Genomic DNA, 27,469 nt, shown 5'->3' with positions numbered 1-27,469 from the left:
CCAAAGATGTCGTACAAACATTAAGATGCAAATCTAGGATTCAAGTCAAGGTCCTCTGACAAAAAGTAGATCACACTTTCCACTTTCCCATGTGTACCATACTCCAAGCTCTGTCAAGAACCCATATAATGATAGACTTTGAACTTAATTCTAGTGGAATGGAGAGAGTACTAAACTTGGAGTAATGAAGGACTGGTGTTGAATTCCACTTAGACACATACCAGCTGTGTGACTCTGGGTCAATCATCTAACTTCTCTTTGATTTTGTTTTCCTGTCTGTAAAATGAAACCGTTGGACATGATGACTTCTAAGGTCCCTTTGAGCAGAGGTGTCACACATGGGCTCACCATTGGCTGCATGTTCAGCTAGAAACTCTCCTAAACATGGACAGAAATATATTAACATGTAATTGAGAAATTTTTAACAAAATAAAATTTAAAAAAATAATAGACCATAGATAATATTACTCTTTGTTTTTTTAAGTCAATATGCAGGCCATAAGGATCCTTATTTACTGTTTAGTGATGCCCATTTCCATTTGTGTTTGACACTAATGTCTTACAGCTTTAGATCCATGATCCTTTGACCCAGTCCTATAGAAGTTTGCATTCTGAATAAAATGGGTGTGCTGGTTCTCTGCCTATGTGTAAGACACTGCTTGGGCATTAGCACTTCCTGTTTATGATGGTTTTTTAAAGTAATTTGATAGTTTTTGGTTGGTCACAGAATCATAGGATAATAGGAATATATAAATAGAGCAGGGAGATAGAACCTTGTAGACAGTCTAGTACAGTCATCTCATTTTCCAGATAAGAAAAATTAGAAGTACAGGTTGGAGTACTGTTGAAAGTTAGTTTTGCTGACTTTTTCTGGCCCCACACTATAATCTTAATTCTAGCCAGGTCTCTTGTAAAGTGAATACTTGTGATTGCAAGGATTCTTGGGTCAGAGTAGAAATATTTGAATGACTAAGTATAAATCTATCACCACTTCTAGGCAGAGTGGTGGGAGAGAGAAGGGAGATCCTTCCACATTCCTCTGATTGTGAATCAGTAGAATAATCTCCAATGATAAAGGATGGTAGGTAGTCCACCTATTTATGGATCATCTACTACTGCCCTACATATAGATTTAATAAGATTAGCATTGACTTACCATTAAATTAAATAAATCAAGTCTGAAAATGAACCACTCTAGCAGAGATTTAGTTCTATAACAAATGGTAGTTTTGTTAGCTTTTCTAGTTATAAATTACACACTTTAATAATGGCAGATTTAAGTCACAGAGATCCAGCATTGACCATTAGTGACTTTTGGTGTGTGGAATTAATTAGTTTGAAAGTCTGCCATGTTCTCGAATAGATTCTGATTTTTTTTAAAAAGCATAATTTACATTTTCATTGATAGAGAGAACTGCCAAGGAACAGATTGAGAATTATCACTTTATGAAATCCATTTACAAATTGCCCTCCATGCTTGAATTTCCTAGTAGTGCCTGTCAGATGATAGCACTGAATTTCCATTATTATAAATAACATCTTTATTTGAACCTTTCAGTAATCCTTCAGATGGGCCTAGAAAAAAGGATAGACATGTTATCTTTAATTATAATCCACATTTCCCACACTACCTTTTATTTCGAAGAAAGTGCCCATTTAACAGTTGTAGATATAACCTGTGGATGGTATATGGCGATTCCCTTTGTATTACTGTTACTGATTTAAGGCCATGAATCATATGTTCTACTGAGAATAATTATCATCCAGAAAAGAATATAAGCATATGGTGGGTGTGAGTAGGTATATAAGTGGGTGTGACCATGTCAAATAAGGAATTATAAAGGAGAACCAGAATGAGATGTCATCAAAGAAATGTAGAAGCAATAAAGAAATGAACTAATTACACCACCATGGCAAGAAATAAAAGAGATAAACAATAGACAAATCCTCAGCTCCATTGTTATCCTATAAAGATAAATTGTGGAAAAACATAACCCTAAGGGGTTGGCCCCTTGTTATGAACTTATGGGAGGATATAGGCAGGAAATGCACGGGATGGGCAAGTGAGGAAGGGTTATGATATGCATCATCAAAACTAATACCTAAAATCGTGAGAGCACACAATAATCTTGGTATTTCAGAGGGTATCAAGGGAAAGACACAACATGATTATGATTTTAGAAATGTGTATATAAAGAAAAGGATAAAGAGACTTAGTCTTTATAACCTGCTGAAGTGAAGACAGAGGGGAATCATATCTATATTCAAGCATAGGAACAGTTACTGTAGTAAGCATGATGACTAACTGATTTCCTCCTTCACTGAAGCTGAGCAGAAAGGAAATGAGCTTATATGATAACACAGAAGATTTCATTTACACATAGTGAAGTTGTGAAATTTATGAGGTGTTGTTAATGTTCTATCATGACGTTTTTTAAAATCTCTTTTCTGAAAGATTTTTGACTAAATGAAATAGGACCTCCATTTTAAATCAACTTCTATATTTTCCATTTGCTCCATAATAGTTTGGAAGGAATTGACTGATTCTGACCAAATTTGAGTTTTGCTTATATGTACACTCTTTAATTTTTTAAATTTATTTTATTTTTAATTTATGAAATAAAACAAGCATTTCTGTAACATGGAATAAAAAGGATGACTGCACATGAAACTGCATATCTACTATGTACAACTTTCTATTCCTTTTAAATACATAATAAACTTATCATGTAACATTTTTTTCTTTTTTTCTTCCCTCCCTACCCTCCACTCTAAAGATGGCTGCCATTAGGCAAAATACCCATGCACCCACACACACATATACACACATACATATACATACATGCATGTACGCATGCACACACAAACATATATACATACACACACAATCATTCCATACATCCTTCTATTCATCAGACCTGCCAAAACAAACCCAGGCACTATACGAATACTCTTTAATTGCTAGTGGTCCTAAAAGTCCAAAGAGTTGGAAAAATATACCCTACATTCTGTAATGTGCTACTATCTCTGCAACTGAGGTACAATAGTGGTTTCACTCACAATCTTGAGATGGTGAACTTTGTTTTCCACAGAGTGTAAATGCCTTCTATAGTGCTGAATAGATTACACTGGAATCTGCCATGGGGCTAAATGTCGTAAACACACACACACACACATATATATATATATATATATATATATATATATATATATATATATATATATATATATATATATATATATATCTATGTATATAAATATATGCGTGTGCATACACACACATACAAACACACATGCACATATATGTATGTGTATATACACATATATACATGTACACATACATATATACACACATATGTGTATTTATATATGTGTAATATGATTCTACTGAACGAGGTCTACAATTCCCAGAATCACGAGTAGTAAAATTAGCAATGCTCTTGTGGAGGTTGTTTCTGAAGACGGGAATAGACAAGCTCTTCTAATCAATTTCTTCTTGGGCTGTAATGCTCTGTTGTCATGGAAGGCTTTTCATAGAATTGTCACATTTTGGCTGCCAAAGACAGTTTTCTGTTGCTAAATATAGTAAAAATAGTGTCAAAGACCAAGTTATGCTCTCTCCCTCCTTCCCTCCCTCCCTCTCTCTCTCTCTCTCTCTCTCTGTCTCTGTCTCTCTCTCTCTCTCTCTCTCTCTCTGTCTCTCTCTCTCTCTGTCTCTCTCTCTCTCTCTCTGTCTCTCTCTCTGTCTCCTTCCCTCCCTCCCCCTCCCCTTTCCCTCCCATCTTTTTCTCCCTCTCTTTAAATGGCCTGTGAAGCAGAGAATGCAGAGGGAAAGCTTAATAGCTATATTCAAGTATATGAATGGTCACTGTGTTACCATTGATAACCAGCTGATTTCTTTCTTTGTGTGGGTGGCATCAAGTAGAAATCGATTTATATTGTTATTTACATATATGGCTTTAATTTACACTTAGTGACATTAAGGGAATACAGGTTTATGTTTCAGATGAATTATTTAATCCATCAAGCTAATTAGTGTCTTCCTCCCTCTCAACAGACTGGGTGATAACATAAATAAGAGACATAGTTCAGATCACGTCTCCCTCCTAGTTCAAGAAACTTTGGGGGCCTCCCACTGACAGCCACAATACAAACTTTTCTTTTTATCATTTAGAGCTCTTCACATTCTGACCCCAACCTAGCTTTCCAGACATACTTTACCTAACTCTGCTTTATGTGATGTTCCCTTCATCCAGTTTGGTCCATTTGTTGTTCTCTGTACTCAACATTCAATCTACTATCTCTAGGTCTTTTCTTTGCACATGCTGTTCCCCCAATCATGAGCCTGGCTCTTCTTTCTTTTATCATTCATCTCTGTCTTTGACATCTCTATCAGTTCTTCAATGCTGAACTCGTGTCGCTTTCTGCCTGTGGTCTTTCCTGAACACCACTGTTCTTAGTGACCTTCCTACAAAAATTACAGCGTATTTTCTTTGTAAATATTTTGTATTGATATATCTTTAGCTATATTATTTCTCAAAGTAGAATGTAAGTTTTTCAAGAGCAGGAAATTTTTTGTCTGTGTATTTTTTTAATCCTCTGCTCCCTGGAACATATTATATGCTTATTGAACAAATGAACAATTAAAATCCTAGTAACATACTTTGAAAGCATCTGATATCAAATTATAATTGCTTGATGGTAAACTTAAATTAGGGATTAAAATGCTCCTCCACTTGGGAAATAAGTTTGTTTGTGCTAAATGATACTCTCCAGAATACTAAATGATACTTTGGTGACCTGAAAGAAGTGATGTGCCTCTTGGAGATGAACATTTTACTTAGGCACCATAGTTTCCTTACTGTGGAATTAAGCCCAATAATGTGAAACTCTTACACAATATGATAAAAGGCTTTCTTGAAATTGCTGAGTTGAGTACAATAGAAAGTAATAGAGCAGCTTCCATGGGGTAAATACCATCCTTTGCTCTTACAATTGAACAGGCTTTCATCTCACCAATAACTTGCTTGATCTTTCTAAGACTCTAGTGTTGTGGGGGCATTAGAAACAGGATAGAAAAGATACGAAGTTCAATTCAAGCAGTAAGAAAAGAAACAGGTGATCCTGGCTTTTGATTTCAGAAATATGAGATAATAAAGGCACTCACAGTTCAGTAATATTATAAAGCAGACATCTGCCTCTGAAGAATGAATATGCCTTTTCTGTCAAAGAATGCCCCCTTTGCTTATTAGTGCGGCATCTAAGCACTTTCGTTCACAGATGTGACTCTGAAATAATCAGATGCTATCAAAGATGTTAGTTGAAGCTTTTTTTGAGGCAGGGGTAGGGAGAGAGGGAGGAGGGCTACCATCTAGTTATCTAACAAGCCTGTTAGAGGCTTAATAATTAGAAGTTGCATAACATGATTCTGAGCTGTTCAAATGATTTTAAAGCTCTTTCAAAATTTTATTTCTTAAATTTGTGCCCTCCCAGGCTTATCAACATTGCAAGCTGTCCTGGATTCTGCTGCTGAGAAGAAATGGCAAGTGACTGCTATCAATGTAGGGAATATTAACAATGACAGGAAAGATGAAACCTACCGGTCGCTGTTTCAAGATCTAGAGGTAAAAAAGGAAAGGCGTGTAATCCTCGACTGTGAGCGTGACAAAGTAAACGACATTGTAGACCAAGTACGTGATGCTACATTTTTTCTTCATCTATGACCCTCGCATATAGAATTCTGGTGCAAAGTCAGCAGTTACAATAAGGATTGGGGGGAGTCTTGCATGAACAGCAGTTTTTGCTTTATGGCTTAAGTATGATACAGCATAAACCATCATTTAAATTATCCATGGCATCAGTTGGCAATAGCAGTGCTCTAAGATAGTGCTGACCCAGCAGCTTGATGGTTTTGACTGTTAACTAGGACCCAGTTTAATATGGGTTTTGTTATAAATTACCTGGCCTTTGCCCCCATGAGAAATCTAAATTTAATGCCTGGCCTTTATTCGTTCCATGCTTGGTCTTTAGTTTATGTAATATTTCTCCAATTTGCACATCTTTCATGGAAACTTGCCATTTACCCATTCTACATTATGAAAGTTTTCTGCTAAAGAAAGACAAATTAAATAATACTCAGTCAGTCAACAAGGATTTGTTAAGCACTTTCCTATATGTCATGAACTGTGCTAAGCACTGGGGATGCAAAGAAAGAATGAAACAGATTTTGCTCTCAAGGAGCCCACATTCTAATAGGGGAGTCAATAAGCAAATGCCTAGTTATATAGAAGCTATAGATTCTATAAATGAAAAGTTAAATCAGAAAAGGAGTCTTTGCTTGTTGGATGTTAGGTCCAGAAAAAGAAGAGATGGCATAGACCACTTCACTCATTTTATAGGTGAGGGAGCCAATGCCAAGGGAGGTTCAGTAACTTACGGAAGAACATGTAGGTGGTAAAATGTCTGAAGAGTACTCTGATTCCAAAGTCGCTGCTATATCCCTCGCACCTCATGACCTCAGGAAGAATGCTTACCTTTAGCAATTACCCATATAGCTGGGTCCTTTTCCTTTGGTTCCATGGTTGATGGTCTCCAAAATTAATCTCTTGGAAGCTCTGTCCCCTGTGCAGCAATAAAGATAAATACTTTTAAAACATTCTGCAAAAGGAGGATAGTTTTGGAATGTGGCTTTTATGGGACTCAAACCAACAGGTGAATTACCTGGTACTGTTGATAAGCTCTCCAAGGTATCCCAGAGTCCATAGATGATAAAAGAGTCAAATCTTTTGGATTCTGGGGATATATTTATGTTTGAGGGCATTAGTTTCCTATTTAGGGCACTGAAAGAAGTAATTTTTCTATATAACCCCATGTAATTTGTAAGAGCCAAGCATAAAGTAGATGGCAGGACTGTTGTGTTTTCTTAGGTTATACCTATGTGGTTACAAAGTTGTTTTGTTTTGTTTTTTATCTTCATGTACACACAATAGGTAACAAGAAATCTATTACCATGTGCCTGAAACATTGGCCTTTCATCCCTATCTGACCTGGGAACCTGTAGGTACATAAATACCTGTGAAATCTGTGCTCATTGCCATTGTTCCACTAGTTACCAAAGTTTCTTGAAGGAGGGGAGTGATATGGTCTGAACTATGCCTTTTATTTACGTTATCACCCAGTCTCTTGTGAGGGATGAAGACATCCTTAACATTTTATCAATAAAGGGTTGTTTTTTTTTTTTTAAGTATATGTGCCCAGATGTGAGAATTGCTTTTTTTCTTCTCTGATGAGATCATCAGAGAATGAAAAAAAAAACATGAATACATGTGTAATACAGACAAATTTAAATATATGTGGATAGGCAGATGATAGATGCCTAGGCACATAGATGATTGATAGATAGATGCATGGCTAGACAAATGTATGATAGATAGATATTTAGATAGATAAGCAGTTAGATAAATTTTCAAGTTTAAGAGAGCTAGAACCAATATAGAGCATCCTGAATGAATCAGCAGATGAATAATTTACTGACACCATCTGAGTGGGGGTAGGTTTGGAATAAGGGGTTGGAAAATTTGCTAAAAGGAAAAGTGAAAGGATCCTGGCTGCAATGCTTGAATCCTCTTCAGCCTGAGGATGAAAAGTAGGTTCATTAATTTGTAAAGCACAAAATATTTTGCAAACATAAATGTTAATGAAGTAGTAATTGATACATAAAAATACCAACCCTAGGACCATTAGGTGGCTTAGTGGATAGAGTACCAGACCAGGAGTCATAAAGACCTGAGTGTAAATTTGGCCTCAGACACTTACTAGCTGTGTGACTATGGGCAAGTCACTGTCTGCCTCAGTTCCTAATCCATGAAATGAGCTGGAGAAGGAAATGGTAAAGCACTACAATAACTTTGCCATGAAAACCCCAGATGGGGTCATGAAGAGTCAGACACAACTGAAAACAACTGAACAGACAGAATATCACCCCTAAGAAACATAGAATAGAACTCCCATTAAACTGAACAACTGAATAAAGCAAAATGATTATGAGAAAAAAATCAAATGTATATGCCAGAGAGATGTCCAATTGGGTCAATCTTTTCTAGTCTCTGGAGGTTAAGGCATAATTGTTTTTAACCTGGAGCCCTTACAAAAATATATGAAATTCTAGAAACTCTTTAGAAAGTCACAGGAGTGACTTTTTAGGTTGGATTATAATATTTTTTAAGTTCTAAGATTACAAAAAGAGACAGTTGTACTCTATCATAAAAAAATCTGATGAAAGCCTAGATGAAATCACCACTAGTACTTTACTATTTTACCTCATAATTGTTGCTAATTAGATACTAATTTCTGTTGTTTCAACCTCCTAAAGAAATTTAGTATTGTCAGCACCCTTTTAAAATTTCAGTGCCCTGAACAAAGAATTAATCAGCATGTCCTTACAACTACGTACATTATCACCTCAGCTGGAAGACTACACACATGCACACACACACACACACACACACACACACACGCACATACACACACACACATGTAAATTCAAATATTATCAACAACATACCCTATTATACCTATAGAGTCTAGAATATTTGGTAATATGCATCTCAATAGGGATTGGACAGAGCTCTAATACATATTTCTATGTGCTCACCTTCAGAATATGCTTTAAAACCTTGTGCTAATGATTCCACACAGCACAGGGGGCTCTCACTAGTCCTTTCATCAAAAAATGGTTTCCATGGTAGCATGTATTTTGAAGTACAAAAATTCCCTGTAGGTGAGGAAAAGTAAGGAATATAATTTCTTCATATGAAAGCATGGTGTATTGTTGTTGCCAATCATTTATAAGACATAATAGCCTGCTTGGTTCACGTAGGTTGTAGGGAAGAGAGCTCATTATTATTATTATTATTTTCATTTACATAACACTTTAAAGTTCATGAAATGCTTTACATACATTACTTCATTTGATCTTAACAACAGCTCCGTGAGTTGGTGCTATTATTATCCATATTTTATAGATAAAGAAACTGAGTACGACTGAGATTAAGTTACTTGCCCGTGGTAATATAATTGTTAAATGTCAGAGACTAAATTCAAACCTAAATCCCTCTTACTGCAAATTAGTAATTATGGCGAAGTACTCTGGATTCAATATCAGAGGCCTTTGGTTTGGATTCAGGCTCGGGCACTTCCAAACTGTATTACCTTGCCTTGGACACGTGGCATCATCACCGGATTCCTCATTTATAAAATGAGGATCGGAGAGAGGGAAAATTACTTCTGAGGTCCCTTCCTGCTCTAAATCTTTGCTTTTTAATTTGGATCTATTTAGGCTTGACACCTTTATACAGTATAATGTCTCTTGCTAACATAACACTACTAATTGTTTATAAGTTGAAGAAATGCCAGTGAAAATTGGTTCTCATGGCCTCATTATCTTCTTACTTATAGACACTAAAATGTGGGCTCTTCATTAACCTTATATCTTATCTAATTACTCAGAAGGAAAGATTTGATTTTTTGAGGTTCTTAAGACTTTGTAGGCATCATTAGCAATTATTTGTATGAGATAGTTGGGTCTTCTCATTGTAGATTCATTCTTGTCCTCCCAATATATCAATATACATATAGTCTATGTTTTACATAGGAATGGGGGCTGGCACTGTGATTTCATTGGTATAGGGAACTCCTCAATGAGGAAGACCCCTGCCAATGCCTCTAGGCTTAGAATGTTGCCTGGCACACTGAGTGGTTAAGTGACTTGCCCACGGTTAAATAACCAGTATCTATCAAAAGCAGAATTTGAACATAGGTCTTACTGACCCCAAGTCCAACAACTTAACTACTGTCCTAACTACCATATATATCAAGGCAGCTAGGTGGTTCAGTGGATAGAGGGATGGATTTGGGAGTCAGAAAGAGCTGAGTTTAAATACTGACTCTAATACTTACTAGTTTTTTGAACCTGGGTAAGTCGCTTACCCATGTTTGCCTCAGTTTCCTCATCTATAAAAATGAGCTGGAGAAGGAAATGGCAAAGCAGGCCAATATCTTTGCCAAGAAAACCTGTATGTGGTCATAGAGAGTTGGACATGACTGAAATGACTAAACAGCAACAAGAACAAGTCTTTGTGACTCATTTTCCTCATCTGAAAATGGGGATATCACCTATCTCATAGCATTGTGTGAAGATTAAATGATTTAACATACAAATAGCTTTGTGAACTATAAAGTGCTATATAAATGTTAGCCATTATTATACACTCTATCTCTTAAGATGAACTAAAAATGACTTATTTATAAGAAGTATTTCCCCTTCTATAAGTCATCCCTTGTTATCAAAGTACTGGTCAATGCTGTGATTTCTAAGCAACACTGCTTATCCATATTTTCCCCAATCCATTGAACTATTGGTTGGTATAAATATTACCCCTTGGCTCATCAAGATAAAAGGTTTGACTGTGTCTGAGGCATTTGCTTTCTTATTTGCCCCAAATCAAAGTTAGCATACTATAATTATAAAGAACACTGGGTTTGAGTCTTGCTTTAATACATATAGAATCTTTGTGATAGTTGGCAAGTTATTTTATTCTTACAAGCCTTAGCTTTCTCATCTGGAAAATGGGAAGAAAAACATCTCCATCACAGGAATTTTTGAGGAAATATCATTTTAAGTTGCTAAACACAGAGACTATACAGTAGGGATGGATAGACAGGAAAACATGGGTTCAAGTCCAGATTCTGACACATGCTAGACATGTGGACACAAAAGTGCTACAGGCAAGCCTCTGAGACCATCAGCTACAGAGAAGTTCTCATCTGCACTAATGGAGTGAATTTCCACACTAGAAATTGTCTACATCAGTTAAATCAAAGATATATCCTTTCTTTGTTAAAGCACAATGTAAAAATGGCTTTTAGTATCTACCTTTTTGACCTTTGGGCTTACAACTGTGCATAAAATCACAATGAATTTCCTGCTAGCATGCAGAAGGTAAAGCAGGCCAGTTCATTTCACATCTCACAGTTACCACCAAATTCAAGTGAACAATTGGGACCACCAGAAGAGTGTATGTTTTACCAGAGTCTGGGTATGTTCCTAAAACCTTTGGACAATTTTCTATGAAAAATCAGCCCAGCTTTGAGGTTATTTATTTTAAGTTATGACTCAATTCAGTAACAGTGATATTTGTACAAAATATACCATAAAAAATTCAAAAGATCTTTTGAGAATTGAGACAATTTTATAGTCCTGAATTTCATTTTTCTGTGCCCACAGCTATTCCCACAAATTCAACCTGTCAGTTTTGAAGATATGCCTGAGTGTCTAGTATTTTGAAAGCAGAGGATACATGGACAAACACACTGAATCTGGAAATTCAGATGTTGCTAGTTTTGTGACATTTTATGCAAACTAGTTTTATACATTTAAGAAGGGACAGAGATTAGGAAAGAAGTCTAAATTTTTATGGGCACTTGTTAGCTTCATATAAATGTCTTAAATTTTCTATTCTTTCCATTTTCATGTGACATAAAAGTACATGCAGATTTCTGTCCCTCTCTATGTAGGTAAGCTTGGAGGGGTTTGAGGGAGAGGCAGAGAGAATATGAAACAAACAATAACACATTTATATTCCATTTTACAAGAGTGCCTATATAGAGCCTGAAAATTGTCATATTTTCCTCAAGCGAACTCAGACTCAGAATTCCTGTAGAAGACCATAGGATCCATCATAAGAGATGGAAAATGAAGAAAGCAAGTCCCCAGGATGCAAACTGACTTGCCCAGTGTCAAAATGTAGTAAATGACAGAGCTGAGATTTGTTCCATTGACTCTAAATTTAGTGCTATTTTTGCACAGTGGTTGTATTGTAGTCTATTACTAAGCTTAATTCATTTGAAAATGTATAAAATAATAATGTTTTTTTAATAATTGATTATATCAGTCATCACAGGTTAAATCAATGTTCAGAGCATTTATAAGGGATTATTTTTGTTTTTCTTTGACAGGTTATTACCATTGGAAAACATGTTAAAGGGTACCATTACATCATTGCAAATCTGGTAGGTGAATTTATTCATACTGTTTATTTTAGTAGAAGTGAACAATCAATTGAGATTTGAATCAATTTGAATGCATGAAATGTGTCTAAAGCAACTGAGTAATTTTTTAAAAGCTATTTTTATTATATCTGGTTCTGCAGATCGACAATATCATTTGCTTTCCCTGCTTTACAAATCGCTAGTTATTTTCCTCTGGTTATAAATAATACAAGAAATGTGAAAAAGTAGTTAGGAGATATGAATAATTAATCATCTAAGAAACAAGGGACCATGTCTTCTTTATCTGTGTATTTCCCTCCTCTAATCCCTATCATCATACCTAGCACAGCACGCTATAGATAATAGGTGCTCAATAAATTATCTCTTGATTATTCATTTTAAAAATTTCACATTTAGCAAAGACAATTTCTTTTGCCTTAAAAAGATACTTTTTCTTAACTATTTCTCTCTTCTTCATTTTCAAAAATTGGTCAACTTCTATCCTTTTTACTGTACTAATAGCATAATTTTATGACATTAATACCAATATGTGAAGAAAATGCACAAAAGTTATTACTTAGCAACTAAGTAACAAACATGAGACATGCATGGACTTCTGAGATTTGGAGATTGGGATGTTTCTCTGTCTTAAGAGAAGGGCAAAAATATTTTGAGTCCCAGAAGTCTCTGCAAGTCCAGGCTATTCTTACCACCCCAAGGAAAGATGTTACAATAGAACCAGGAAAGATACTAAGTCCTGATAAGGAATTTTTCTCCAGTGAGGGAATCAGACATTTCATATTATGAGAAGTATTGTAAATACAGCTGAGTTCCAATAAATCAATATTGCCAGTTTTTCATCTATGCCTTTGTCAAACTATGTTTATGGCAAATATTAAAAATGACAACTCTCATTTTCTCTTGTAAGTATATCTCCTTATTAAATCAATTCAACTAAAATTATTAAGTTTTTACCATATGTTTTAGACACTATGAAAAGTACTTGAGATAAAAAGGAAAAAAAAAACAGTAAAAATAGTTCTTCCTCTTGAGTAGTTTACATGCTAGTGTGGGGATATACATTATGCATAGATAAATAACTACAGATTAGTTTGAAGAGAGAGACAGAGACAGAGAGAAACAGACAGACAGAGAATACTGGTAACTGAGGGAATTGGCAGAGGCTTCATGGAGAAGAAGGTAGTAGATGAACTTGCCCTTTAAGGAAGTTCAGCACTGAGACAGACTGTGGTAAGGAAGGACTGCATTTTAGACATGAGTCACACCCTGAATCAATGTATAGGGATGGCAGATGAGATGTGTTTGAAAAAGTGCTAATAGTCCAGTTTGACTGGACTTGAGAATACATGATTTAGTTCAGTAGGAAGTCTGGAAAGGTAGATAGGAGCTGGACTATGGAAGTAGAGGGGCCTGAATAATAGGCTGATGAGTACATATTTTATGCTAAAGACAGTGGGAGGTGATTGAAGATTTTTGATGAAGGAAGTGACATTGTCAGGACTACACCTAAAAACATTATTTGGGTCATTGTGTGTGTAATACATTGGAGAATGAAGGAATTGAAAGCAGGAGGACAATTAGAAAGCTATTAAAATAATTCAGGTGAGAGGTATGAACTAGGGCAGCAACTTTATGAGTAGAGAGAAGGCAAGTGAGGCAAGAAGAATTGTGGAAATAGACTTAACAGGCAATAGCAACTGATTTGATTTGGGGGATAAGGGAAAGAGAAACGTTTAGAATCATGTTGGGATTATAAACCTGAATGACTAGAGGGATGCTGATGTCCCCAACAGAAATTAGAAAGTTTTGGAGAATGGTTAGTCTTAAGTGGGGGTAAGATGTGTAGAGATAATGACTTGTGTTTTAAGCTTAAAGAATTTGAGATGTCTATGGAACATGCAAGTGTAGATTCCAATAATCAAATAGTGATTTAGTATATAGATTTTGGAATCATCTTCACTGAGACAACAAGTGGGTTCATGAGAATAGATGAGGTCACCAAGGAAAAGAGTGTTGAGAGAGTTGAGAAGAGGGTCCAGGACCAAGTCTTTAGAGGAATGGATGAGGATTTGGCAAAGAACCCTGAGATGGAGCTCTGAAGTATTTAGACAGAGAACCAATAGAGAATAATGTCAAGGAAGCTAAGGGTGAAGAAATAATTGGGCTTCAGTAAAATCACCATTAACAGCTATCTGATTTATTAATAGTGTCAAATAAAATAAACACATATGTATAATGTATAATCTGTGTACAATGTATAATCTGTGATAGAACTCGGGCATGCAGTCACTTCTGAGTTCTTTGAAATGAAGGGAAAAAAAGATTAAAAATAGTATCACCAAGCATTACCAACTATCTACTCCACTGCTGTGGAGCCTGATCTCAACTCCAGTACAGTTTTATGGAACAGATCCAATAATCTGCTAGTATAACAGTAAGGTAAGATTCATGACCTTGAGGACGACCATGAACATTCTTGAATGGTTAAGAATCACAAAGTATAAGAAATTCTCTAGGTAGAAGGCAGAGGAAGTATAACATTTATTTAAACAAGAGAGAATCTAATCCCAGGATCAGTAATTCCAATTCCATATAGTAGCAATTATATTCCAAAACCAGTAAGCCTACCTCAATGTAGCAACAAGGAAATTGTACCTCAATATTATAGCAAGGAACAAAGTCATCCTGTAACCTTCCCCCTGCTAAGGCCTTTGCATAAGCAATCACTCATGAATCCTAACTCTCTGCTCAGCCCTCTCTTCTGCAGCTTTATAGACTCTGAGATCCTGGTCCTTCTCCTTGGGCTGAATTCCTGTTCCTGAAGTTCTCACTGCCTCAATGTCCTCTTGATGTCTGCTTCTAAATCTTGCTGCTCTCAATTCTGGGCTCTCTTTTTATACAGTCCTGGTCTGATTAACTAGAACTCAGTGCACATACCATTGGCTCTGGTCTCACCAACTCCCCTTAGGGCCCTGAGGGCTTCAAGCCCACATCAGCTTAACTAGCAAAAGGGTGTGGGCCTGGGGCCTCACACCTAGTTAGTGAAAGGGTGTGGGCCTGCCTGTAATCAGGCCTCCCTTTGTTGGCCCCACCTGAGGCCTATTCAATGGGCAGGAAAGTTCTTTCACTTACTAATTGGCCTTACAGCTGGCCTTACACTTCTCACTTCTCTCATTCCCTTATGTGCTGCTCTAAAGCCTGGGTGAAAGTGTCTTTCTACAAAAACACTGGAACCATCCAAACAACAACCAACAAACAATAAGAATTCTGAGCATTCCCATGAGCATGCCAACAGTCTAGCCCCAGTGTCACCCCTTGGTATCTCCTTGGAGAGGAGTACAGTTCTTTTCAGAATATCTGATCAGTTCTCTTCAAACAATTCTCTCCTCTGAAAGCTCCCCAAAGTCTCTGTGAAAGAAGAGTGAAGTGATAACTTTTCTCAGTTTAAACACTAAGAACACCCTTTCAAAGTAAAATAACTTTAAACGACTTGAGAACTAGGATCAACCACAGTTCCAGAGGAGCAACAATGAATCATGCTGCCCACCTCTGACAGATATGATGCAGAATGACAAATACATTTTTGGACATGGGCAATGTAGGAATTTATTTTGCTTGATGACTCATATTTGTTACAAGGATTTTAGTTTTCTTTTTTTTTCTTTCTTTTGGGAGTGGTAGGAGGGAAAGTGAGCCGAGGAAGAGGCAGTCAAAAAAGAAAAGAAAAGAAAAGAAAGAGCATCACTGACATACTTAAAATGCACAGAAGAAAGCATAAAGAGGGCCAGAAAGAATCAAAGACTACAAGTTAACCTTTTAAAGTTACATGTTTAATTTATTAAATATTTAAAAGAAAGAATGAGTCACACAAAAATAGATGTTTGTAGTTTCCGGTATAATATTTTTTCTCTTCTAATACGTACATAGAAAACCTATTTTGTGATGGTTAAATTCAGAATTTGAAAAAAATGAAAAACTTCTATGATCCAATTAAATCAGATATTTGTAACTTAAAATCCTTGAACTATTTTAAAAATATTTTAATGATGTTCTTTCAATGTAATTAATTTCCCTTATAATCTGAAATATATAGTTTGATGCATTTAAATTACTTATTCTGAAGAAGGGTCCCTAGACTTCACCAGAAGGTTGAAGGGGTCTTTGACACAAAAAAGTTTAGCAACTCTTGCTTTAAAGCTATAGAATATTTCTTCAAATTACCTGTCATCTTGGCATTTTTGGCAACCCAGGGCTACAGATGCATCACAGCTACAAAGCTTTGATCAAGATATTCCACAAGCAAAATAATAAAAACAATTCTTCACATAAAATTTTCCTAATGATTTTTTTTCACCCCACATTCACACACTATGCCTTACCTTGAAACAGAATAAAAGTCTGTTTCTGAGGTATCTAGAATGCAAAGCATACTCAGGAACAATCAAAACACCCAGTTCACTCAATGCTACTGGATCATCAACTCCTTATTAATTTCTTATCTCCTCACGTTCAAAAGTAGTGTAATCCAGCAGAAAGAGCATTGGATTTAGAGTCAAAGGACTAGCATCTAATCTTGACTCTGCTGCTTAATACCCATGTGACCCTGAGCATGCTAATTAAATTTTTTGGGCTTCAGTTCCTCATCTGTATAATTGGAAAATTGGATTTGATGGTCTCTGAATTTCCTTCTAGCTCTAGATCTTTGATTCTATATCCTGGTCAGAAAACTCTTTATAACCTTCAGAAATGACTCAAATTCCAGAAACCTTCTCTTTAATTGACTCTGATCCCAGAGTAAGCTGAGCAAATCTCTTCTCTGAGAAGCTGGTTCCTTTCTCCCAAATTTGGAGGCATAAACAGAGTCATCATTAATGACCATGTATTTTATGAACATTGTCAAATAATACATATATTTAAATAAGATTTAAATGATTGCAATGGGTTTCAAAGTGGAGGTCACTTCACATCAGTCAGGGGAGATGCAGGAGCTTTCGATTGTAATTCCTCTTACGAACTGCCATCTGTTATTTGAATGGTCTCAACTTCAGTCCATTTCTAACATGACCTTATCTGTTTTCTTTTTAATGCCTCAGCCTCAGTCTAGGGGCTCATCTGCTTATTTCTAATCTTGTCTCTCTGTAGCCCATGTGCTATGCTTGGAGTTTGAAAGACCTGAGTTCAAAGCCAGCCTCAGACACTTACTAGCTGTGTGACCCTGGACAAGTCACTTAACCACTGTTTGCCTTAATGCACTGGAGAAGGAAGTGGCAAAGCACTCCAGTATCTATGCCAAGAAAACCCCATGGACAGTATGGTCCATGAATGAACAACAACAGCTTCAGGTCAAGACCTGTATCTATCCACTGTACCCTACAGTTTCCACTTCCATAACCAAGCACCATGTAATGGTGTATTATGAACTCAACAAAACAAATAAGAGAGAGAACTCCCCCACCGAGCACGTTTGATAGAAGGGGTAGTACTTGACCAACAAACACTGAGTCGTAGCCTAGGTCAGCAATCAATCAATAATCATTGTTACCCCTTTACTATGTGACAAGTCCTGTGCTCAATGCTAATAAGAGCACAGACTCATAAATACATGTAATATTTCCCATGAGTTTTGAAGCCTCAGTTGTGAAATATTTTGGCCTGATGCAAGTGCGATGTGATTAGATAAATTTTAACATTTGGGATTTGTTTAGAGTAGCTAAACTGATGTGATGTGTTTTCTGCCCAGGGATTTACTGATGGAGATTTATCAAAAATTCAATTTGGAGGAGCAAATGTCTCAGGATTTCAGATCGTTGACTATGAAGATTCCCTAGTGTCCAAGTTTGTACAGAGATGGTCAACACTGGAGGAAAAGGAATATCCTGGAGCTCACACAAGTACAATTAAGGTTGGATTCTTCTTGTCTGTTTGTTTATTTATTTATGTATTTATCTATTTATTTATATACTTTTCTGTTTGAATCAGGGGGATCTTAAAATGAGCTTCATATCATTTATGACTTTAACATTGTGGAATGGACTACCACTAGTTGTGGACAGTATTATTTTATTATTTTATTCTATTTGTCTTCACTGTGATTACTTAAAGGGAGAGGAAAACAAAATAAATAATAAACAAAGCTCCTTATGTGACCCATATCATCTATCGAACCTCTATTTTCTTCCTGGCTATTTGATTTCCTGCTTCACTGAACTGATGAAGTAGAAGTCCATGAGTGCCCTGTGTCCTGCTACTTACATTCATTCATTCAAGTATCTATTTGTTCATTTATCTATTTAATCTATTTATTCACTCATTTATTTGTTCATTCTTTTATTTATTTATGTTTGTTAATTTTTTACGTAGTTAGTTGTGGCTGTGATTTGGAGACAACTTCTCATTGAGGAAATTCCCTCTGTCAATGAAGATCATCAACTGTCCTATAACTCCTAGAGTTTCTTGGGGCTCTGAGTTTAAGTGACTTGTACAGTGTCACACAACAAGTATTTTGTCAGAGAGGGGACCTGAAAATAGGTCTTCTTGATTTTGAGTCCAGATCCTATTCTCTAAGCCTTATATCTTCTTACTCACCTTCATAAATTTACAATAACAGTGGTTTCATATTTTTATAATACTTGAAGGTTCACAAAGTACTTTAGATACTTTCCCCCCACAACCGTGTGGCATATGTCATTGTTACCCCCTATTTTCAGGGATGATTGACTGAGAGGTTAAATGACATGCCTAAAATCACAGATTTATCACGATTGGAATAAAGATCTTTTTCATTCTAAGGCCAGAGCTCTATGTACTATACTAAGCTTCCTCATGGCATGGTGGGTGGATTTTTGCAGATGATATGATATGTGATCTTGTAGAAGTAAGGAAAAAATATCCATCTGTGTTACCCATTTTGCATGTAGATGGCTTGTACGATGCAAAGAGAATACTGAGTGCATATTTCCTTGTGATAACCTGGCCCCTTGTGGCCTTTAGAAGATAGATGAATCTTCTGGCCTCATTTAGAAAAAGATACTCCTCCAACCTACCAACCCACTAAACAGTCAGTAAGCAAATGATTGTCAATTGTGCGTAAAGCACAAAAGCAGGGTTTGGTGTAATAAATGGTACTCTGATGAATCATAAATAATCTCTCTAGTGAAGTCTTTGTTTTGCACATAGGTAATTAATCCAGTGGTTTTAAATTTTGTGTACTGTGCATATTTTATTTTGCATGTATATTCACTTCTATTTGGAATCACACATTAATTCTCTCTTTTATCACTAAAGCTTTTTTCTTCGTTTATTTATAAGGAGAAATATCAGTCAAATGATTTTTGCTTTGTTGCTATATCTTATGCAGCTGACTGTCTAGACTTTGAATATATATTTTTTTTACCATTGAAAAGTCTTATAATATATGCAACGTCTGAATGGGGTGGACTTTTATTTTCTTGAGAATTCAGCAGAATTTGCCTACATATGCATATATACATATATGTATATATGTGTCATAATATATTTGTACATAGAATAATTGTATATGTATGTGTGTATGTATAAATATGTGTGTATATGTACACATACATTTATAATCCTCATTCATTATTCCCAATGTATATTTGATATTCTTTTTTCCTTCCTGAACTTATTTTAACAAGATTTCTAATTATTCATAGAATCATAGAGTGAGCAAGAGGAAACTTAGAGATTATTTAGTCCAAACTCCTCATTTTATGGATGAGGAAACTGAGGCTTAGAGAGGTAATGTGAGTCACTCTAAATTCAGACATGAACTCCTAATTAAAACTATACTTGTTATTTTATATTTAAATGAATAAATATAATTAAATTAAGTTAAATCACATTTGCAAAAACGCACTGAAATATTTACTTACAAGCATGATGCTATATCATTGCAAAGTCGTTCCCTCTCTGCATATTAGGAAATATAAAAGAAGCATTTATTTAGAGTTATGTGGCATTTTCAAGATCACTTAGACCAATGGTTTCAGTTTAGTTAAAGAAACTAAGCACAGAGAAGTTCTTGGAATCATAGATTTAGAGCTGGAACGCATATTAGAGGTCATTGAGTCCAATCTCATCTTATTTTTTACAAATGAGGAAAAAAGTCACAAGGTGAGTGGCTCTCTCAAGGTCACACAAGTGATTACTGGCATTGCATTGGGGATCAGCAGTGGATACAGTCCTAGACCTGAATTTAGGAAGACTTGGATTAAAATCTAGCCTCAGTCGCTCACTAGCAGTGTGATCCTGGGCAACCTCTCTACGTCTCCAAGTTTTCGGCTGTAAAATAGGGATAATAATAGCACTTACCTCTCTAGGTTGGTATGAGGATATAATGAAATATCTGTAAAGTGCTTAGCACAGTGCCTGGCACATAGTACAAAAGCTCTCAAAAATGCTTATTCCTTTTCCTTCCATGGTGATTAGCAGTTTTTAGACACTGCAGTCAGACCAACACTAGGTTGGAATTCTGCAATGTTGCCCTCACATACTCAACAGTATCCAGAAAAGGTGTCAGAATTCAAAATTTGGAAAAGCTGAGTCAACATCAAAACCACTCTTCCCTGTGCACAAGGACATTTCCATGTATCCTGACCTTGCAGGAACAGAGCCACCCACCCTTTACATTGCAATTTGGCACTGTGTACCTACTCAGTCTAGAACAGGTGGGGTGACAGACCCAAGATTTTTTCAAGACTGAGAGAACCAACCCTTTGGAATGTATATGGGATGCTTCTACTATCAAGCAGGGTAACTTGTAGCATTTCCAGTTACAACAAACCTCTGCTGAAAAGCACAGGCAGCCACTGACTATTGAACTTTCTCCTCTTCCTATGGGGGCCAATTAGGAAGGGGTGACTACAGACCAACAGATTATGAGTGAGATTTTTTATTGAGTATGATATCAACCTTCTTTCATTCTGTAATTAGATATACAGTATAAGACAAGAAAATGAAGAGTCAAGCTTTGAAAAATGTACACTATGAAGTTAAAATAGACCTAAATGTAGTTGTAAAAAAAATCTGTACTTGTGATTGTGAAAAAATAGACAAGTATGTGACAGTGGGAAAAATCCTGGATTAGAAGCCAAAGGCCCTAGGTTCAATCCCTCACAATGATATTTACTACCTATGTCTTTTTAGTTTCTTTGAGACTCAGTTTTCCTTACACGGAATGTGAGGGAGTTGGAGTAGACGACCTCTCTGAAGTCTCTTCTAGCTCGAATCTATCATCCTAATCAAAGACATATTTTTCAGTTAAATTCACAATTAGTACTGAGGAAAATAAATTCTATAACATGAATGATGTGATCTGAAAATAAATTTTGAAACGTAATAGCTATTTGGCCTTATATCACTTTGTTTCATCCTAAACATTGAATGTAAAGCCATGAAATTTTGTTCTCCTGGTTTTTTAATGATCCTCATGCCTTTCTAAAAATTAAAACCCCAACAGTATATTAAAAGCAACTTTATTTTCTGCTACTTGTGGAGAAGCAAGGAATGGTTTGGTTTAGTCACCTGTACTGAGACTCATCAATTATGATTATGATAGATGTAAATTTCAAAGAACTGAAATCATCCTTGCTTCTCCACACTCTTCTTTAGAGAATAGCATTTGTACAGATGGTAGGTATGCTTCTGACAACTCAAATAGACATGGGCTCTTTTTTGCCTATGAATTCTTCCCATCCTGCTGTAGCACAAAGAAGAGACTTGACTGCTACTTCAGCTTTGTAGGCATTTATTAATCTGCCCACATGAATATTGTTGAACAGGTCCTTGGATGGAGAGCGCATGAGCGCATTCATTTCCAAATGGAAGCATCTTGTTCCTTCCAAATCTTCTATTAGTCATTCTGGAGCCTCATACTGTTGTTTGGTGTGAAAGTGATCTGAGCAAAAACAGTCACTTTAAAAAAAAAAAAACCTCCTAGAAGCCAAATCATTATTGATGTTCTCAATGCATGAAAATGAAAAAATGAAATATGAGAGCACAAATCTGTAAGCAATGCATTAAATGAACTCTAATGCCAAGGCACAACACACTTTAAAACAAAACAAAAGAGACACATCAATAGCCTTGACCTGACAATATGCAAGTGCCCTGTGGCCTTTGCTTGAATCTCTTCCCACTGGATTTTCTTTCTCTCCACTGTGTCCTTCTCACTCATTTGGCTTGGAGAGAGCTGCTATCCAGCAGAGAAGGTTCAAAGTTCTTCTGGTGTAATAGAAAATTCACAGGTGTAGGATTTGAGAAGCTTGGCTTCTTGTAGCAATCATGTAAATGACCTCTGTGACTATGGGCAACTTCCTGGAGTCTCAGCTTTCTTGTATGGAAGTAAAGGGGTATAGACTGAGTGGTCTCTTAATTACTTTCCAATTATGACATTCTATGATTTCTTTACCAAGATTTTTGTAAAGTCTTTGAAACTCATAGCTTCAAAGTTTTTAAAGGTAGATGGGAATCTTCAGTTAGGTTTCGGGCTTAGGTGGAAGCAGAGAAAACTCGAGTTGGGAGTAAAGAACAAGGTTCTCTGAGCATAGATGAAAAGGATTCTCCTGCTAGAGTAATATTTTGCATAAGGGAGGCCTGCAATTAGACTAATGTTTGAAAAAGAGCAATATTTCCAGAGCCTAGATATCAGTGCATACAAATTGCTCTATCTTTATAGGCCAAGGAGCAAAGGAGCATGCCAAGGAACTGTAGAATTCTTTATGTATGGTCAATATACATCAAGTATGGTTTACCATACTAAGTCTGACATACTGCTGTACTAAGACAAGACATCAAACAAGACCAAGCCCACCTCTGAGACATTGAATCATTGATGAATCATGATCTTAACATTATCTAGCAATATAATGCTAGTGAACTAATAAGAGGCAGAAAGAGTGGCAAACATGGTAGATGTGAAGTTAATAATTTATTGTTTCTGTTCAGTTATTTGTGCAGTCATTTTCAATTGCATCCACCTCCCTGTGACTCCATTTGGAATTTTCTTGCCAAAGATACTGGAGTGGTTCACCATTTCCTTCTCTAGCTCATTTTACAGATGAACAAACTGAGATAAACAGGTTTAAGTGACTTGCCTAAGGTCTCACAGATATTAAGTGTTTGAGACTAGATTTGAACTCACATCTTCCTAACTCCAGGCCCAGAACATTGTCCACTGTACCACATAACTGTCCTGAATTAGTAATACCTGAATTCAAATCCTGCCTCATGTTTATTATATATGTAACTATGATTAGTAACTGAATCTCTCTGAACCTTAGGTAATAATTTTAGATAACATTATAAATGAGTTGTGATCATACTGGCAATATGGTATCCATGCTTCCCACCTCTCAGTTGAATCCACTTTACTAAACCCTAAATTTTAGTAGAAACTGGTATTACGTTGTAGCCCAATGAATCAATTAAAACACATTTTAAAGTCATTATCCAAAGTTTTAAAGTCTAATCCACCTTAGCACTATCAAGTAAATAAAATGCTTACTTATTGCTTTAAAGTATAACTTAAGGTGTTGAAGGAAGTTCTCCTAAATTTTCCTAAATTAAACCAGTTTCATTCAATGAATAGGAGGTTGATTGCTAAAGCATCAATGCTGAGTAATAAACTTCTATGTGGAATAAAAGCATCTAGCTGCTATGCTGTATATAGTGTGGGAGTCAGGAAGACTTGGATTTCATTCTAATTTTTGATACTTTCTAGGATTCTGGCCCTCTGCAAATTGCTTAATTTTTCTCAACCTTGGTTTCCTCATCTGTAAAATGGAGAGTGAGCCCTCACCCCACAGCTTTCCCAGGGGATCAAATTATGTATATAAAGTGATTTGCAAACTTTAAAATATTTTACAGGGTATCTTCAAAGTCTTAGTGTAGTTTTAAGCTTTAATAACCTTATGATTTATACGCTATTAAAAATAACATAATTGTATTGTCTACCCTAAAAGTGTTAGTGCACTAAGACACATCTATAGCCCGGATCTGTCAATATACAAGAATCCTGTGGCCCTTGCTTGAGTCTTAGTGTGCTAAGACTTTTGAGACACCCTGTATAAACGAAAGTTGCTATTTTCTAAGACAGTGAAAATCAGACATGTAACAGAATTAAATGAAGGAATTTTGTGATCGATGAAACTTTTATTAATCCACAGATTTTGTATTAGAATACTTCCAGAAATCATTATGAAACAGATAAAACAATTATGGAAAAGAAAAGATGGCAGGTCGTTTGGGTCTCAAAAACCCACAAGTGAGGCAATATTCCCAATTGCCCCAGTGTGGGTATGGCTCTGTGTAAGAGATAAACATGTTTAATACTGGATTGTAATTTTTAAAGAGTATTAACTAATTATTGTAGATATTTAGATCCCCACATTGATAGAAAAGCATAGGATTGAGCTAAGAACCTGACTTTTAACACTAGCTTAATTATTGTGTGACCTTGGGGATGTCTCTTCTGGGTTTCCATTTCCTCATCTGAAAGTGGATATAATATTGTTTCCAAAACTATAATAGTTTTCTGCTATCATATGAACTCTGTTTAAGCTGAAGCATTTTATAGGACATTAACAAGAAATAGGCCTATCTCTCCCAATAATTCTTGTGAAGATTAAATGTGAAAATGCTTTGAGAAGTAAATTATGACATGGAAATAATGGCATTAAAATGATTATTATCATTACTGCTAATATTATGAAATCTATATCAAGGTGTTGGCAGAGCTTCTACACTGTCTAGCTATCCAGGAAAAGCAGGGAGCATTTCCCTTGATGACATGAAATGTGATAGACATAATTCGACATGACACACCATTCTACCAATATATTCACAGTAAAATTAAAGTAGACATTTTCCTTTCTCTTAAAAAATGCAGAGAGGCAGTTTATAGAAAAAAAATGACTTGCCACTAGTTGAAAAGTGATTCACTGCTCTTGGTATTTTTATGTGAACTCTTATGGGATGTTACCTTAAAAATAACTTCCTTTCAAGTTATGACTTTGTCCCTTCAAACTCATGATGTGATGTATCGAATCTTACTCTATCAACTACTCCTACTGTGTGTTACAGAATGCTAGCTCTTTCATGGTGCTGGCATACTACTAAATGCCCTGATGTTAAAGTTTCTGAGTTAAGTTTATTGGGAGCTTCTGAAAGCTATGTTACTTCTTTCAGTTCTGTAACTAATAGAATAGTGAGTCTGTGTATTAACTAGGACTTGAGAGGTTTTTTTTAAAAAAAGTTTTTATGGGTTTTAAGTTGTTCCACTTGCCAGAGAAAGTAGCTTATGCAATTGAAGAATTGGGTTCAATGAGTCCTAAGCTTAAAGGATTTTTAATATTCAAAATATGTCTCTGTAAATTAAAGAATGTGCATAGAATCAATGCATATAAACATGCAAGTACAAATTTAAAACTTAATCAGTCTATATTTATACAATTTATATAAGCTATGTGTATTTATACAAACTCAGTATTTCAAATGATTCATGAGCATGTAGTCTATCCAACCATCCAGTTTGTGATCCACTATGACTTTAGTAGATGATTTTGTGAGTGATTGCCACTGAAAGCATTCAGTGCCTGTTGGAAAACTTTCTTGTAATGAACTTTTCATTTGAATCAGGTTGGTTCTCAGATGGCCAGTTATCCTTAGATCATACACAAATTTTCCTTGCTAGGGAGGACCTGTCCGAGCTTATGCTGTACTGGTAAAAGTTTCAAGGATCCATGATCACCTTGAGGTGGCCAAAGGGATGAAAGATCAGAATTCTAGTTTGAGAGTGAAATATACAGACTGGATCAAGTGCTAAACAACATCCTATGGGAGAATGTAAGCTGTTAGTGTCTGCCAGAATGCTATTGCTATGCCTTGTCCTGGCACAGAGGAGACTCTGTGTTCCTGAAGACTTTATCACCAACTCATGCAGCTTCTACATGTCTGGGAAGGCTTTGAGTACAGTCTATTGTCCCAGGACTAGCCCAATTAAGTTTAGAGAAGGTCATTTCCAGACTGGACAGAGGCTAATGTATTTTCATACCACAAAACTCTTGAAGAGAATTTATTAATTTATAGAGGGGCTATGATATTCATGTATTCTTGAAGTATTCAAGTAAATTCTTAGAAAGCAGTTTTCCCTTTGTATCTTTGGGGCCTAAAATAGGACCTTATACATAGAAAGAGTTTAATAAATATGTATTTGATTAAACTGACATGTAACTTGGACCTTGATTTGAATCTTGGCTCTGCCATTTACTTGCTGTGTAAACTTAGGCAAGTCATTCAGTTTCCAGAGTGTCGAATTAAGCGTTTGTACTAAGTTTCCTACCAGCTCCAACATGCCAGGCTTCCATGATCTTGTGATTTTTAGACTCTCAACAAAGCGATGGTGTTCATTTAAGGTCTTCCACACTGCTGAGTCTTTCCATGTTACCTTCATTATCTCATTAATTAAATAATGGTTGCATCTGTTTATAGGTAGAAGATGGTACATTTCCAGAGGTAAGGATCACTGTGGGTGGTAACTCAGGCATAGACTATGAACCCTCTTTCCCCTCCACACACCTTTCTTTAAGACAGAACCTAAGGCACAGTATTGTAATCTAATTATACTATCCTTGGGGTAGGGAAGGAGACACTACTCTCTCTCCCCTCACCACAATTAGCAATAAACCAAATAAAAGGCAAGTCACTTTACCTCCCAAAGCCTTAGTTTCTTCATTTATAAAATGAGAGGATTAGCCTAGATGGCCATTAAGGTCCCTTCCAGCTCTAGGTCCACTGTTTGTTCCTATGACTCTGTGAAAGGTAGAGTTACATGTAGTCTCTGATGATTTTGGAAATTCTAAATTGGGAAAAATAATAGATGATGCCTTGAATTTAGATAATGTAGATACCTCAAATTCTTTAAATTAAACTGGATTAAAATTCATCAAAAACACATAGTCAGTCAACAAGCATTTATAAAGTGCTTATCATGTGCTGGGCACATGGTAGATAGAGGACCACTTGATATTAGGAAAATCTGATTTCAAGGCTGTCAGATATAGGTTGTGTGACCATGTTCAACACATCTAACCTCTAAGTGCCTGAAGAAACTCATTAAGGCTATAAGTTAGAGACAGATATCAATGCTGAATACTGGGGGTTCCCCAAATTAATGACCTCTTTGATTTGGTTAATAATATGTAGATATGTGTTTATGTAAGCATGAGTATATACACATATGTAAATATGCACATGGATACATATACCTGTATATACCCATACATACATTTGTGTTATATATCCATATATAATATAATGCATTTTTGTTATACATGCAAATACAATACAATGCATATATTTGTATATATTTAGATTGTATTTT

The 27,469-nt window shown here is 35.9% G+C and overlaps 1 protein-coding gene across 2 annotated transcripts in view; it reads left to right on the top strand.

The window, feature by feature from the left end:
- GRIA2 (glutamate ionotropic receptor AMPA type subunit 2) overlaps window positions 1-27,469 on the top strand; it is a 181,932-nt gene that overhangs the window by 92,384 nt on the left and 62,079 nt on the right. For both annotated transcript variants that reach the window (XM_036763318.1, XM_036763319.1), the window contains exons 4-6: window positions 5,494-5,690; window positions 12,016-12,069; window positions 17,810-17,971. In XM_036763318.1, the coding sequence (XP_036619213.1) occupies window positions 5,494-5,690; window positions 12,016-12,069; window positions 17,810-17,971 (413 nt within the window). The remainder of the gene's footprint in view (window positions 1-5,493; window positions 5,691-12,015; window positions 12,070-17,809; window positions 17,972-27,469) is intronic.

Source organism: Trichosurus vulpecula, chromosome 6, assembly GCF_011100635.1.
Source record: "Trichosurus vulpecula isolate mTriVul1 chromosome 6, mTriVul1.pri, whole genome shotgun sequence".
In the NCBI taxonomy this organism is placed as follows: Eukaryota; Metazoa; Chordata; class Mammalia; order Diprotodontia; family Phalangeridae; genus Trichosurus; species Trichosurus vulpecula.
This window is presented reverse-complemented; position numbering and strand designations above follow the sequence as displayed.